Source organism: Sus scrofa, chromosome X (genome assembly GCF_000003025.6).
Source record: "Sus scrofa isolate TJ Tabasco breed Duroc chromosome X, Sscrofa11.1, whole genome shotgun sequence".
Lineage (NCBI taxonomy): Eukaryota > Metazoa > Chordata > Mammalia > Artiodactyla > Suidae > Sus > Sus scrofa.
In genome coordinates this window covers 740,575-754,908 of record NC_010461.5, presented here as the reverse complement: position 1 = coordinate 754,908, position 14,334 = coordinate 740,575, and the positions used below count along the sequence as shown (strand labels likewise).

Genomic DNA, 14,334 nt, shown 5'->3' with positions numbered 1-14,334 from the left:
TTTGAATTTCAGATACGCCCACGACACTCTGGTATAATTGTAATCAAATAGGGCCTGGGGCACACACTAGAGAAAAACCGAAACGACCGTGTGCCAGAAATTTCGACGTATCGGATCGTCCCGGGTTTCTTTGTCCACGTTGTCCCTGGCGTGTTTAAACCAGCGTTCCGTCATGCGGCAAGGCACTGCATGTGGTTGTTCTCTAATCATCTGGCTCTTAGTATTTTTTTTTTCTCAAATAGTTGTTTAGAAGTAATTGTAGATTTGTCGGAAGCTGCCCAGACACGCACCGGGAGGTCCCGCGCAGCGCCGCGCCTCGCTCGGTGCACATCTTACATCACTGTAGCCCAACAAGCCAGGGCTGGAAGCCGCCTTGGTCCGGGGGCTGATCGTGAGCGCAGCGCAGTCTGCTGAGCGCCGGGTCCCTACGGAACTCCTGTTTTATTTTTTTAACTTTACTTTTCTTTGAACCACGCCCTCTCGCTCCCCAGCCGTTCCCTCCTCCCCACCTTCCGGGCTGGGGCTCAGAGAGCGCCGGGGCACGCCCGCGCGTCCCCCGGAGGAGTTTGGCCGGGACCCTACTTTCGGGCGCTCCGAGGCGCGGAGGGCGCGTGGGTAACTCCACCGCCCCGCTGGGGCGGGAGCAGGCCCCGCGGGCCCCGAGCTGGGGCGCGGGCCACGCCCCAGCCGGGCCACGCCCCAGCCGGGCGGGCCACGCCCCCAGCCGGGCGGGCCGCCGCCGGGCGGCGCGGGGCGGCGGAGGGCGCGCGCGGCCCCGCCCAGGCCGCTTCCGCCCGGCCCCCCAGCAGCGCGCCCACAGCGCCGGCGCGGGTGGCGGCGGGCGCGGGACACGAGGAATGAACAAGCAGCCGGGCGCCCGCGGCCGGGACCCCACCTCGTCCCAGCCAGTCCGGGCCGCGCCCCCAGCCGAGGCCGCGCCGCCGCCCCAGCCGCCGCCCGCCCCGCCGCGCCCGCCCCCCGAGGCCGCCGGCTACTCCCATCAGCTGCTGCTGCTGCTGCTGCACTGAGCGCCGCCCCGCGCCCCGCCATTGTCCCCGCCGCGCCGCCAGCTGCGCCCGGCCGCCGAGCGGGAGGCGGGGGCCGCGCATGGGTGGGCGCCGCTGATGCCGCCGCCGCCGCCGCGCCGCCCTCCGAGGCTGCGTCCCGGGAAGCCCGGCCCTCCGCGCCCCCTGGCCCGGCCCGGCGCCCCGGCCCTGAGCGCGCCCCCATGGAGGCGCCCGGGCTGGCCAAGGCGGCCGCGGCGGACGCCGACCCGCGAGGGAGCCCGCAGGAGACCCCCGACGGAGCGCCCGCGCACGTCCCCGGCCCCGAGGCGCCGGAGCCGGAGCCTCCCGCCTACCGCCTGCAGGACTTCGACACGCTGGCCACAGTGGGTGAGTGCGACGCGCGGGGACCCGGCCCCCAGGGGCGCGCGGCGCCGCCCGGGACGCCGGCGTCAGACAAAGGGGTAGTGTGCAGCCGCCCGGCCGCCTGCGGGGGGGGCCCTGCCGGGTCCCGCCTGCTCGGGGTCCCCAGGCCGGGCTGCCCCTGCTCGCAGGGTCCCCCGGGCGCCCCGAGACTTGGACGGTTTCCCCTCGGCCCCCCTCGAGTCCCCCATCTACGGGCGCTCTGCCCTGCGTCTCCAGAGGCTCCGTGTCTAGATCTCCCTGCCCGCCCGCCCCCCACCACCGACCTGGGTGTCTGGGAACCCAGGGAGGGGTGAGGATCTCCCCTCAGATTGGAGACCTCGCGCCCCCTCCCAGGCAGGGACTTCCCGGGACAGAGGTGGTGGCCCTGAAGACACCTGCAGACACCATCTTGGCCAGCCTCCCCCTTGCCCAGCGGTACGATACTCCCTTTTTAGCCCCTTTCTGGAGTTTGGGGCGTCCGGTGTTCCGTGGCATTTTGGGGGTGCGGGATGCTCCCGCGGGGACTTTTAGACCCTCTCCGGGGTTTGAGGTGCCGGCGTCCCGTGGCAGTTTGGGGGTGTAGGGCGACGTTGGGGCGGATTACACGTTTCTCCACACCCCGGAGTTTTTGTCTGTGCATCTCAAACTTGGCATTTTTTTATCAGAGCTTGTTTCCTTTTATCATCCACCTTTGAACCTGGCTGCTCCTAAGTAGCTGGAAGTGTAAGTTTCCAGTTCCCTGGGCGCCTGGTTCCCGTGCTGGTTTATGGGGTTCTCCCCCCACCCCCCCAGAGCCGTTAGAATGTCAGGGGCCCCACCAGGACCTGCATTCACGCTGTGGGCTCCTCCAGCCTGTGGCTTCTTAGCAACTCTTTGTTGCTAAGGGGACTGTGCTGCCCTGCTGCTTGTCAGGAGGGAAAAATGAAGGGGGAAAGGGCTGTGCCCTCTGTGACTGTGGGGCAGGTGTCCAGGTACTTTCTGGGGTCCTCTCCCCCTCTTTTTTTTGGAAGCATTGGCCTCAAGGTCATGGCTTGGGCTCAGTAAGACCGAGGGGCACAGCGCTGAGACTTTCTCTTTTCCTTCAGGAACCTCTTCCCGTGTGCAGCGAGTTGTGAGGAAGGAAGGTCCCCAGGAAGCCTGGTTTGGGGGGAGGAAATCTGATTTGAGACTGAGAGGGTATAGAAGGCACCCTCTCTCTCTCCTGCTACTCTCCCTCCCTCGGAACCCTCGCCCCCTGCTCCTCCTCCATCTCTGTCCTGTCTCTCTCCATCTTCCATCTCTCTCCCTTTCTCTTTTTTCTCTAATCCCTCCCTCTGTCTCCCTCCCTCCCTCTGGGACCCCCTTCTGGGCTGATTTAAAAGCTAATAGCCCTGTTTTGCAAGGCCGCAGGATAGGACAGAAAGCCTGACCACTGCAGGCACACTGGGTAGGTGGAAACACAGGTCCACAGTGGAAAGTTGGTGCAGGACCCACTACTGGCCTTTGGCACACAGCTCCAGCCATCCTATCTGTTTGGGGCCCTTGCTCGAGTCTGTTGTGAAAGGTGCCTGTGCGACGGGCGGGGCACCAGGAGGTGGGTGGGCTGTAGACATGGTGACACCTGCTGTCTGCAGTCCTGTGGGGGCCCTGTGGGTGTTGCCAAGTCGGCATAGGGTGCCTGGCCTCATCGTGTCCTTAAACATAGAATGTCCCTTAAACATAGAATGTCACTGCCTCTGGGGACCGGGCAGTGCCGGGTGGGGGGAGGGGCGAAATGAACTCTCCAGTTGTCTTTTCTTAATGAAGATGATGCTTGTTTCTCAAGATAACTTCCTGTGGGCTCCAAGGGTGTGAAGGGAGAGCCAGGTGGCCCATGTTTAGGATTTTGGTCTGGGACCTGGGGGGGTGTGTGTGTGTGGTGTGTGTGGTGTGTGTTGCTTGGCAGCTTTGATGGCTTTTTTTTAAAGTCACCTTCCCCTCCCCCTGTCCAAAACCTCTTTCTTTAATATTAAAGCTTAATCTGAGATGATTTATCGAAGAGGCAGGATAAGATTTAAAAAACCCCAAAGCCTTCAGAGCTTACTGTCACAGTGTCCAGCAACTTGAGATGGTGATGGGTAAAGGACACAGGCGGGGGAATATCTTGAGCTCTTTACCGGCAGTGAGAGCCCCGTTGGGTCTGGCATGATGTCTTTTCATCCTCAGCTTCTGGCTCAGAAAGTCAGTTGCCTTTTCTCTGCCCTTGGTCCTTATTGCTAATGGCCCCCATCAGAGACAGGCGCCCTCAGGGGCTTGGAGTTGTGCGAGGGTGACTATACACAGTTTCCCAGCAGAGCAAGGCTATTTTCCGTGATGGGAAACTAACCCACGCACAAAACAGACAAGTAAACAAAAAACCTCCCAAGCGTCTCGACCTTTTTTGCCTTATCACAGTTCCATCCTTTGGAACCTTCCAGAGTGAGTCAGGGTTGGAATGACCATGTCGCTGGCTGGGCGTGTCCTCCACCCCGAAAGATGTTGGAAATCCTGGCCACACACACTTGTGTGTTTTCATCTGCTGTGGTCTCCACCCTTGTGGGGGAGCTCTGTTTTTTCTCACCAGCTTGTGTTTTTTTTTTGTTTCGTTTGTTTTCATCCTTTCCTTTTGCCCGTGAGCTGGGCCCCAGGGGGAGGTGCTCTGGGGACAGACGTGCTGACTCATAGTCCCCCAAGGACACTTCTGATGACGTAGACATCACAGCGCAGGTCGCATGCTGCAGGTGGACCCAGGTGTGCCTCTGCCTGATTTAGCAAAACCCACAGCGGCCCAGCCGGTGGTGGGTCCCCTGGGCGAGGTGTGTGGAGTTCAAAATCCAGCCAAGTTCATGGCCACGACCCCTAGGAGGTGGAATAAAGAGGAAAGGCAGTGACGGGTAAGGTTGTAGATGCCTTTATTCGGTGCTCCCGGAGAAACGTTCTCTGGGAAATTGTCAGTGTTACAGACTGACCGCTTCTACACACAGTCAGACAGCCTGGGAGAGAGAGCGCTCAGCTCTTGCTGAATGGGCATTTTTAAGAGTTCGGCAGGAACTTTGGGGCCGCTGTTGGCTAAACTGTGAAATGGTTTGCACCTCCCCGGCCTCATTCCCCATCTGTGGCTTGACGGACGGCTCGCCGTGAGCACGAACCGCAGCCCTGTTATTAAAAAGACGCTTTTGACAACGTGTTAGATGCACAGGGGATTCCTGAATCCTCGCTGACAGTCGTGTGCGCCCGTCACGAGGCTCTCAAACCACCATGTCAGCGTGGGTTCCGTCCTGCGACTTTTCCAAGAAAAGCCCTTTTGGGGTTTGTGAGTAGGGGGCAGGTGTGGTGTGTAGTGTGGTGCAGTTTTATCCCATGCGTCCATCTGGGCAGCCGCCACCGCTGAAATCAAGGTGCAAAACTCATTCGCTGGAGTTGCCTTTGTGGCTCAGTGGGTGAAGAACCCGACACAGTGTCCATGGAGATGAAGGTTCGATCCCTGGCCCCACTCAAGGGGTTAAGGATCTGGCGTGGCCACAACTGTGGCGTAGGTCAAAGATGCTGCTGAGATTTGGCGTGGCCGTGGCGTATGCAGGCTGGCAGCTGTAGCTCCATTTGACCCCAAGCCTGGGAATGTTCATATGCTGCAGGTGCAGCCTTAAAAAGAAAGAAAGAAACTCATTCCCTCACCCCAGACAGCAGACAGCATTCTCATGCCTGTCACTGTCTCTGTATTTACTACCCCAGGTCACGCTGCCAGGAAGTTGTGTTTTCTTGGATTCTAGGAGACCTTCCACAATGCAGAATGAAACCTCCTCGTTCTGTCTCACCCCCGGGTCCCTCCCTGCTGCAGGGCTCCCAGCATCAGCCCTAGTTGTGTGGTCCCCAGCTGCCCTGTCACGTTCTCTATCACACAGGCACGCCCTCCGGGGCAGCCGGAACCCGGGTGGGGAGCCTGTGCCAAGAATGAGCTTCCGTGGGGGCGGCACTGTCAGGACCAACGGGGGTGGAAGGTTGCTTCTTGCTTCACGATACTCAGAAAGTTGCGTGGCCGTCTCCTCTTAGTCACCTGGCGTGGGTGCCTTAGAGGACCTTGGTTGAACACCTGTGAATGGCAGGTGCTACTTCAGAGCATTTCGGTCGCTTTGAAAATGTGGTAAAATACTAGGAAAACACTGTCCCAAGCACAGAAGCCCTGCAGGCTGTTCCTCCTGGTGTGCAAAAATTGAAGTGAAATCTGCGTGATGTAAAAGGAAGCATTTAAAGCGACCATCCAGGGGCCTTCCGCACACGCACCAAGGAGCACCCCCAGCAGACTCTGTCTGGTTTCGGAGCATTTTCATCACCTGCACAGGAGACCCCCCCACCCCGACCTGTGAGCCGTCCCTCCGCGTGTCCTGCTCCTCCAGCCCCTGGGGAAGCTCCATCAGCTCTCTGTCTCCGTGCATCTGCCTGTTCTGTGTTTCTCTTCTTGTCACACCCTCTGCGTCCTCTCCATCACCAAGGGGCTGGAGGTTTGGGACGACAAACTGAGGAGATGCACAGCCAGTAGTTCCTGCTCCAGGAGAGAAAAGAAAAAGGGGCCTTGGGAGAGGAACTGGGGCTGGGAAACACCAGAGGAAGACAAAGCTGGGGTAGAAGGGTCCCGTCCCAGAGAGACAGGCTGTACAGACACGGCACAGGTGCAGGAGATCGGCTATCCTGGGCATGATAGAGACCCAGCCACCCCCAATCTGTGTCTCCCAGACCCTCAGAACCGGATCTTATCTGAAAACAGGGTCTTTGCAGATAGGATGAAGTGCAGGGTCTGAGAGGAGGTCCTCCTGGATGAGGGGGGCCCTCCCTCCAAGGACAGTGTCCTCCCAAGAGACAGAAGAGGAGACCCAGACACAGAGGAGAAGCCACGGGAAGACGGAGGCAGAGACGGGAGGGAGGCGGCCACCAGCACGGGGCCTCCTGGAGCCCCCAGAATGTGGAAGAGGCAGGAAGGACCCTGCCCTGGAGCCTCAGGAGGGAGCATGGCCCTGGGACCCCTTGACCTCAGACGTCTGGTCTCCAGAAAGGGGAGAGAACGTAGCTGTCTGTGGTTTTAAGCCACCACGTTGTGGGAGCTCTAGGAGAGTAATACACCTGCCACCGAGAATTGCAGAGTCCACTTCCGTGGCTTGAGAGCTTGGTCCACCAAGTGGTGTCTCCCAGATCCTTGGAGGTGAAGGACGTCACGTCACGTCACGTCACGTCGTCACGTCCCCTTACGTCACCACATCTGCCGGTGCGTCCCAGGTGCCCCCTCATCCACGCAGCCTGGGGTCTGGTGGCAGCAGAAAAGGCAGACGCCATTGCCGAGGACGAGGCATCCTAGGTCACTGCTGGACAGAGGGACCCCCCTCAACACGACACAGCAGAGTTAGAGCCAATTTCCCACAGGGCCGGGCCTTGTCTTGACTCGGTCCCCACTGGGGCGTCTTGGCGGGCGCGGGCTGCGGTAACAAAACACCGTCCACCGGGCGCCTTCTGCACAGCATGGGGTGGTTTCCCACGGTTCTGGGGGCTGGGAGTTCGAGGTCAGGGTGCCAGGGTGGTGGGCTTGGGGCGAGCGCTGCCCCAAGACACAACGTTGTCTTGTGGCTGCGTCCTCGGGTGGCGGAGAGCGCAAAGGCGAAGCCAGCCGGTAGAAAGATGCTCTCCCCGCACTGGAAACACCCCCCTCGTGATCTCATTTAATCCTAATCGCCTCCCAGAGACCCGCCCCCAAGCCCCGTCTCCCTGGGGGAGTGTGGGTCAGGGCTTCCACCGAGGATTTTTTTGGGGGGGGCAGACATCCCGTCGGGCACCCTCTCTTGCATGTTGTGCTGCCTGCCCTGTCCAGAAGGCCTGCCCGTCGGGGGGGACCCCAGAGCACCCTCACCTGGTCACACTCTGAAATTCCTACAGGAGGACACCTCAGTCCCGGGGGCTTGGGGGCCACCCTCCTTGGCCCGACTCGGGTGACCAAGGTGGATGGCGCCATGGTGCCCTGATGCTGGCATCTGACCTGCTTCTGGGATGGGTCCCTCCACATTTGAGGTCCTCCTGGGAGGCCCCCTCTGTCACTTGCAGAAAAAGGCACCAGCAGCACGGGACACAGACCAGAGCGTCCCCTCCCTGGGCTTGGTCGCAGCGTGTAGCCTCCGTGTTCTTCCTGGGGAAAAGCGTGATCGCTTTCTCGGTACGCCTTGATCGGTCCCTCTGGGAACGGCCCGTGGGGCTTTCTTGGTATTTTCCCCACTTTTTTTTCCCCCCCCAACATGCAAGCATCACCTCCTTCCCTGCCATTAAAAAGCATTTCCCTGGAGTTCCTGCTGTGGCTCAGTGGGTTCATAACTGGACTAGGATCATGAGGATGCAGGTGCCATCCCTGGCCTCGCTCTGTGGGTTAAAGATCCGGTGTTGCCGCCAGCTGCTGTGTAGGTTGCAAGGCGTGACTTGGATCTGGCATGGCCGTGGCTGTGGTGTAGACTGGCAGCTGCAGCTCTGCTTTGACCCCTAGCCTGGAGACTTCCATATGCTGCAGGTGCGGCCCTAAAAGGAAGCACACATGTCCTTTTTCCTCTTGTCTTGGAAGCTGTCCACATGCTCTTTCTTGCTGGAAGAACCGTGAAGTCCTGGGAAGCTTCCTTCACATTTGCTTCCTTCCCGGGTCACATTTGCAGCTCATACAACCTGTTCTGGGTGGAGCCCAGTCACCTCCCATGATTTTCAGGGGGTCTCTGGCGGGGAAGGGCTGACCCTTCCAAGGGGGTTTGCTCCCCACACGTGTGCTCAGGGTGCTGGCTGGGTGGGTTTCTGGTCACAGCGCCTGGCTCCTGGCGGGCGGGTGGCCGTCTTCTTCTGCGTCCTCGTGTGTCCTTCCTGGGGGGGGTGTGTTTGGGGACAGAGCTGGGCAAGGGATGGGGGATGGTCGTGGCTGCGAAGGAGGGGCCGCTCCCCTCTGCCCCCTCTTTGCCTCCTTAGGGGTTTGTCTCCAAAGGCAGTCACCCCGGGAGTGGGCGCTGCCCCCGGGCTTCGTGGGGAGACTCGCCCAGGGGTTCCTGACGGTGTTGGAGACAGAGTCAGGGCAAAGTCCCCGGTTTGGGGGCTGTCATCGGAAGGCCGGTGCTGCCGTTCGGGGACATGGGCGGAGGGCGTCCGGGATGGAACAGCCTTTGGGGGAAAAGACCAAGAGTCCTGTCCGGGGCGTGTGAAGTTTGCTGTGTCTGTGCGACAGCTCTGTGGTCCCAGCCTCATCACCACAGCCTTCATCAGCACCTCTCCTCGCCGGTGGCCACGTGCCCGCATCTCCCTGTCTTTATCCTCATGCCTCTGCCATCATCCCCATCTTCACTTCTTTTCTTTGTTGTTTTAGGGCAGCACCTGCGGCACATGGAGGTGCCCAGGCTAGGGGTCGAATCGACCTACAGCTGTGGGCCTGTGCCACAGCCGCAGCCACTCGGGATCTGACCCGCGTCTGCGACCTACACCACAGCGCACGGCAATGTTGGGTCCTTAACCCACTGAGCGAGGCCGGGGATCGAACCTGCATCCTCCTGGTTTCTAGTCGGATTTGTTTCCACTGTGATACAACAGGAACTCCCTGGATGGACTCTGTTGCAGGAGTTTGCTTGGAGAAGCCATGTACCACAGACCTGGGAGCTTAAACAACAGACATTCTTTCCCCATCCTAGAGGCTGGAGTCTCAGCCCCTGGGATGGGCAGGGCGGGTCCCTCCCGAGGCCTCTCTCCTTGGCGTGTCAATGGCTGTCTCCTCCCTGTGCCCTCACAGGGCCGTCCCTCTGTGCGTGTCTGTGTCCTGACCTCCTCTTCTTCTAAGGACCCCCGTCCTGGGGCATCAGGACCCCCCTCGTGACCTCATGTATCTCATCTCCACTTGAAAGACCCGTCTCCTATCATAGCCCCATCCTGAGGTCCTGGGGGTTAAGATTTCAACATGAAATTCTTTGGTGAGGGGTCACTGTCCAGCCCATAATCCCGTGAACCTGTTAATGCATCACATGGTACTGCAGTGCCTTTGGAGTTTCCCATGATGCATAGTTGGCCATCACTCCAGGTAGACTGGGCTGATCAGAAGCAAGACAAGCATCACCCTCCCCCCACCCGCACCCCCACCCCCATCATGGTCATCTTTTCCAATCACAGGCTCATCTCATCTTTAGGGCCGGATGGCGCTGGTCTTTGCATGGAGTTGGCGCTTGCTCCTTGCAGCCGACCTGGTGCGTCCACACCTCATGCACAGAGTGCCTCCTTGTGACGCCACCCAAACCGCCTGGAAGGAATTTGCATGGTGCCTGCGCACGAGACAGGCTCAGAACACGAGGCACACATTGCGAGGAGCTGGTGGAGGTCGTGCATTTGAGCAGGGACTCCCATTACACATTAGCCCACCCTCAGTGGCGTAAAACAGCGTGCATTCATCAGCCTGCAGTTCCCAGGGTTAGGAATCTGAAAAGCAGGTGTCACGCGGTGAAAACTCCAGGTGCGGGCAGGACCTTCCGCCTTTGGGAGGCTCCAGGACAGAATCTGTTTTCTGGCCTTTTCCAGCTTCTGGAAGCCGCCCGAATGCCTGGGCTTCTCAAGGAAGAGGGCACTGTTGAATCGTATCCTTCTTTTTTTTTTTTTTCCTTTTTTTCTCTTTCCTTCTTTTTTTTTTGGCCACTGCACAGCACATGGAAGTTCCTGGACCAGGGATCAGATCTGAGCTTCAGCTGCCACGGTGCTGGATCTTTACCCCACCATGCCAGGCGGGGGATCCAACCTGCATCTGACGCTGCCCCGACGCCACCCATCCCATGGAGGCACAGTGGGAACTCTGGGCCGTGTTGCTCTCATGCTGCTGTTTCTCCATCTCCTGTCTCTTTCTTACTCTTCTAAGGATCCTGGTGATTCCACTGGACTCCCAGAATCCTCTTGCACTTCCACCTGTTTAAGGATGAACTGATGAGCATCAGTAATGAGCCCCGGAAACCCAGCTTGCCCTGTGCCCTGTGAACAAAAGTGTCCCCACGTTCTGGGGAGGAGGACCAGGACATCTTATCCTGTGTGCCACCTGCTTCTTCTAGGGGACTGTGGATGCCTCTTCTGGGTCATGAAGGCTCTTGGGAGATCGTGCTGGCTGGACAGCTGCTCCCAGCCTGGCCTTGATGATGCGGCAGCATGGCTGTCTGTAAAGGGAGAAGCCACGGTGATGATAAAAAGCTTGTCTGTTGGTTTCTAGGAGAAGAGCTGGATCCAAGGACCAGCGGATGGATGGGGCTGGAGGGGTGTGTGTATCTATGTGTGTGTGTGCATGCACGCACGCTGGGGTGGACAGATGAGTTAATTGAGGCTTTCTTGGATGTGCCCTCTCCTGTGGGACTGGACCTGTGTCCCCCTCTCATGGTCCCTCCCCTGGTCCCTCCCCTGTGCTGGTCCAGCAGAACTGGTTCTGATGTCACAGCAGACAGGATTGCTCCGAGGTGAGGTGACAAAGCCTGACCTCAAGAGTGTCTGGAACCTTGAGGCACGCAGCTCTGACCCCAGGGGACAGCAGGCTGGGCAGGCATGTTGGGCGGGTGGCCATGCCCACATGGGATCCCAGAAGCCAACACGCAGGCGCGTGGAGGAGGGAGATGAAGGTGACAGAGGGAGGATTGTCCTCAAGGAGTCTTGAGCAAGTTGACTAACTTGACAACACAGGTATGTTCTTACGTAAACAGGCAGGTTCTTTTTGCCCAGGCGACCCTTGCCGGAATGATAAAACCGACACTCTGGAGGCTTCTGCCACACCAATCCCAGGAGCGTCCCCTTCCCCCCACTTCACAGGTGGGATCTCCGTTCTGTGCGGGGTTGGGGGGTCACGGTGCCACATGGGCTGCTCCATCCTTAAGGCACAGAGGCGGAAGTCCCTTGGGTACCTGGCTTACGTTCTTATAGGACAGAGGGCATGAACAGACACCTGGTGCTTTTGTTTTTGCTTTTTGGGTTTTTTCCCCTCATGCAGTCCCTTTATTTTTTAAATTACTTAATGCATTTTATTACATTTATTGGTGTACAGCAGTCATCACAACCACATTTTACAGCATTTCCATCAGACACCCCCAGTGCATCCCCCCACCCCCAACCTCTCTCCTTTGGAAACTATAAGTTTTTCAAAGTCTGTGAGTCCGTATCTGTTCTGCAAAGAAGTTCCCTGGGTCCTTTTTTCAGATTCTACATGTCAGTGATAGCATTTGGTTTTGGTGTCTCACTGTCTGACTGACTTTACTTAGCATGATAATTTCCAGGTCCATCCATGTGGCTACCAGTGCTGTTATTTCTTTCCTTTTCATGGCTGACTAATATTCCATTGTGTCTATGGACCACATCTTCTTGATCCACTCGTCTGTCGATGGACATTTATTTAGGTGGTTTCCATGTCTTGGCTATTGCAGATACTGCTGCAATGAACATCAGAGTACATGTGTCTTTGTGAGTCATGGTTTTCTCTGGATAGATGCCCAGGAGTGGGGTTGCTGGATCAAATGGGAGTTCTAGTTTTAGTTTTCTGAGGCATCTCCATACTGTTTTCCACAGTGGTCGCACCAATTTACAATCCTACCAACAGTGAAATAGGGTTCTTTTCTCTCCACACCCTCTCTAGCACTTATTGTTTGTGGACTTTTGGATGATGGCCATTCTGGCTGGTGTAAGGTGGTACCTCATCGTGGTTTTGATTTGCATTGTCCTAATCATGAGTGATGTTGAACATCTTTTCATGTGTTTTTTGGCCATCCGTATGTCTTCTTTGGAGAATCATCTCTTTAGATCTTCTGTCCGTTTTTTGATGGGGTTGTTTGTTTTTTTGGTATGGAGCGGGAGGAGGTGCTTATAAATTGTGGAGATGAATCCCTTGTCCAGTCGATTCCTTTGCAAAGATTTTCTCCCATTCTGTGGGTTGTCTTTTCGTGTTGTTTAGGGTTTCCTCTGCTGTGCAGCAACATTTAACGAAGTCCATTTGTTTATTTTTGTTTCTATTGTCATTACTCTTAAGAGGTGGATCTGAGAAGATGTTGCTGTCTTTATGTCGGAGAGTGTTTGGCCGGTGTTTCTCCTCTAAGAGTTTTATAGTATCTGGTCTTATATGTAGGTCTTATCCATTGGGAGTTTATTTTCGTGTCTGGTGTTAGGAAGGGTTCTCATTTCTTTCGTGGACAGTGGCCGTCCAGTTTTCCCGGCACCCTGTATGGAAGGGGCTGTCTTTTCTCCACTGTACATTCTTGCCTCTGGCACCTGGTGCTTTTGAAGTTGTCCCCCGGCTCCTGTGTTCAAGCCACCCCAGCGTCCCCAAGACTCGCCCCGTCGGATGCGCCTCATCCGCCATGACCGCGGATGGAGCGAAGGCGTGGGGGGGTGGACCGGGGCACGGGAGATTCTTCTTGTGGGCGGTTCCTGCCCGCCCTGTGCGTCAGCCTTGTCCCCACGTGGGAGCTCCCTGTCAGACACCGCTGGGTGCTCCTTCCAGCCTTTCATCTCCAGCCAGGCGCCTCCAGCACCCTCCCCAACCCCTGCTTGACCCGTCCCGTCGCAGTGAGTCCAGGAGGGCTGTCCAGGCTGGACCCTGGGCGTCGGAGGTGCCCGCCCACTGGTTCATTGCGCTTCTGAGCAGAAGCTCCACTTCTGGCACCTTGCACACTGCTTTATCCCACGTCCCCCGAGCAGAGTCCCACAGGGTTTTTGAGCAGGTAATAGAAAGCAGGCAAGCCGTCTGCCACCGTCCGGGTTCCCGTGCATGACTTCCTGCACACCCTCGCCTCCTGAGCCCGGCTCATGTGCAGGTGCCCCAGGTGGTTTGTTTTGGCGGATCGGTGATGACAGGCTGCGAGTCAGGGAGGTTTGGCAGGCAGAGCCCCCCAGGGGGCAGCCCGCCCCCCCCAGGGTTCTCGCAAGCGCTTGACCTTTAATTCGGTGGATGATTTTACCCGGCGGGATCCTTACCTCAGGAGCCCCTTCACCTCACAAAGGGCGGTGTAGATCTGAGGCTGGGTGAGGCTGGCGGGGCTCAGGCTCTGCTGAAAGAAAGCCTTTGTGAGGCCGAGGGCGCCTGGGATCGGCATCTTGGGGTGTGGGGGGGGGGCAGACACGTGGGGCTCTGTGTGCTGAGGCAGAGCCGGAGCTCACGCCCGGGGCTCGCAGGGAGGGGCGAGAGGTGGGTCCTCGGCCACCTTCTGTTTGGGGTCGATTCCAAAGATGACCATTCGGCAGAGGGCAGAGATGGAGAACGCTGGCCTTGGAAGGACCTCCCCAAATCGGAAAGGCCATCACCAAGGCAAACTCTCTCTAGAGTTTTCCTCTTTTGGAAATTCTGCCTGGGCAATAGGTGCCATTTATCTATCCTGACACCTTCAGAAAACAACTTACCTGGAAAAAAGAAAAGCAGTGAGTCAGAGACTCACCTGTCTCCTTGCACATGAGTAGTTCTTGTTGGGGGAGGTTTTACTGCCGAAGCCTGTGATCTAGCTCATCCTTGAACGGGTGAGTTCGCCTTTCATTTGGGTGACAGATTCTGCTGCCGCAGGGGTTGCCTTGCTTTTGGTCAGAGCCCTTGCTTCTGGTCACCGTGGTGATGACGGTATTGAGTTTGTCTTTCGAGGGCGGCACCTGCAGCAGATGGAGGTTCCCAGGCTAGGGGTCCAGTCGGAGCTGCAGCTGCAGGTCGACCCCACAGCCACAGCCCATGCCAGATCTGAGCCACGCCTGCAAGCTACACCACAGCTCACGGCAACGCCGGATCCTTAACCCACGGAGCAAGGCCAGGGATCGAACCCGCATCCTCAAGGTTCCTAGTTGGATTCGTTAACCACTGCGCCACGATGGGAATTCCATTGTTGTTACTATCTGTGTGGATTTCTGCTTTTCACCTTCATTGATTTCTGCTCAAATCTGTGTTAGG

General features: G+C 57.9%; 1 protein-coding gene across 2 annotated transcripts in view; it reads left to right on the top strand.

Moving 5' to 3' along the window:
- Positions 1,170-14,334, top strand: part of PRKX (protein kinase, X-linked) — a 96,319-nt gene continuing 83,154 nt past the window's right edge. For both annotated transcript variants that reach the window (XM_021079693.1, XM_021079692.1), the window contains exon 1: positions 1,170-1,394. In XM_021079693.1, coding sequence (XP_020935352.1) covers positions 1,229-1,394 — 166 coding nt within the window. In that variant the 5' untranslated portion in view covers positions 1,170-1,228. The remainder of the gene's footprint in view (positions 1,395-14,334) is intronic.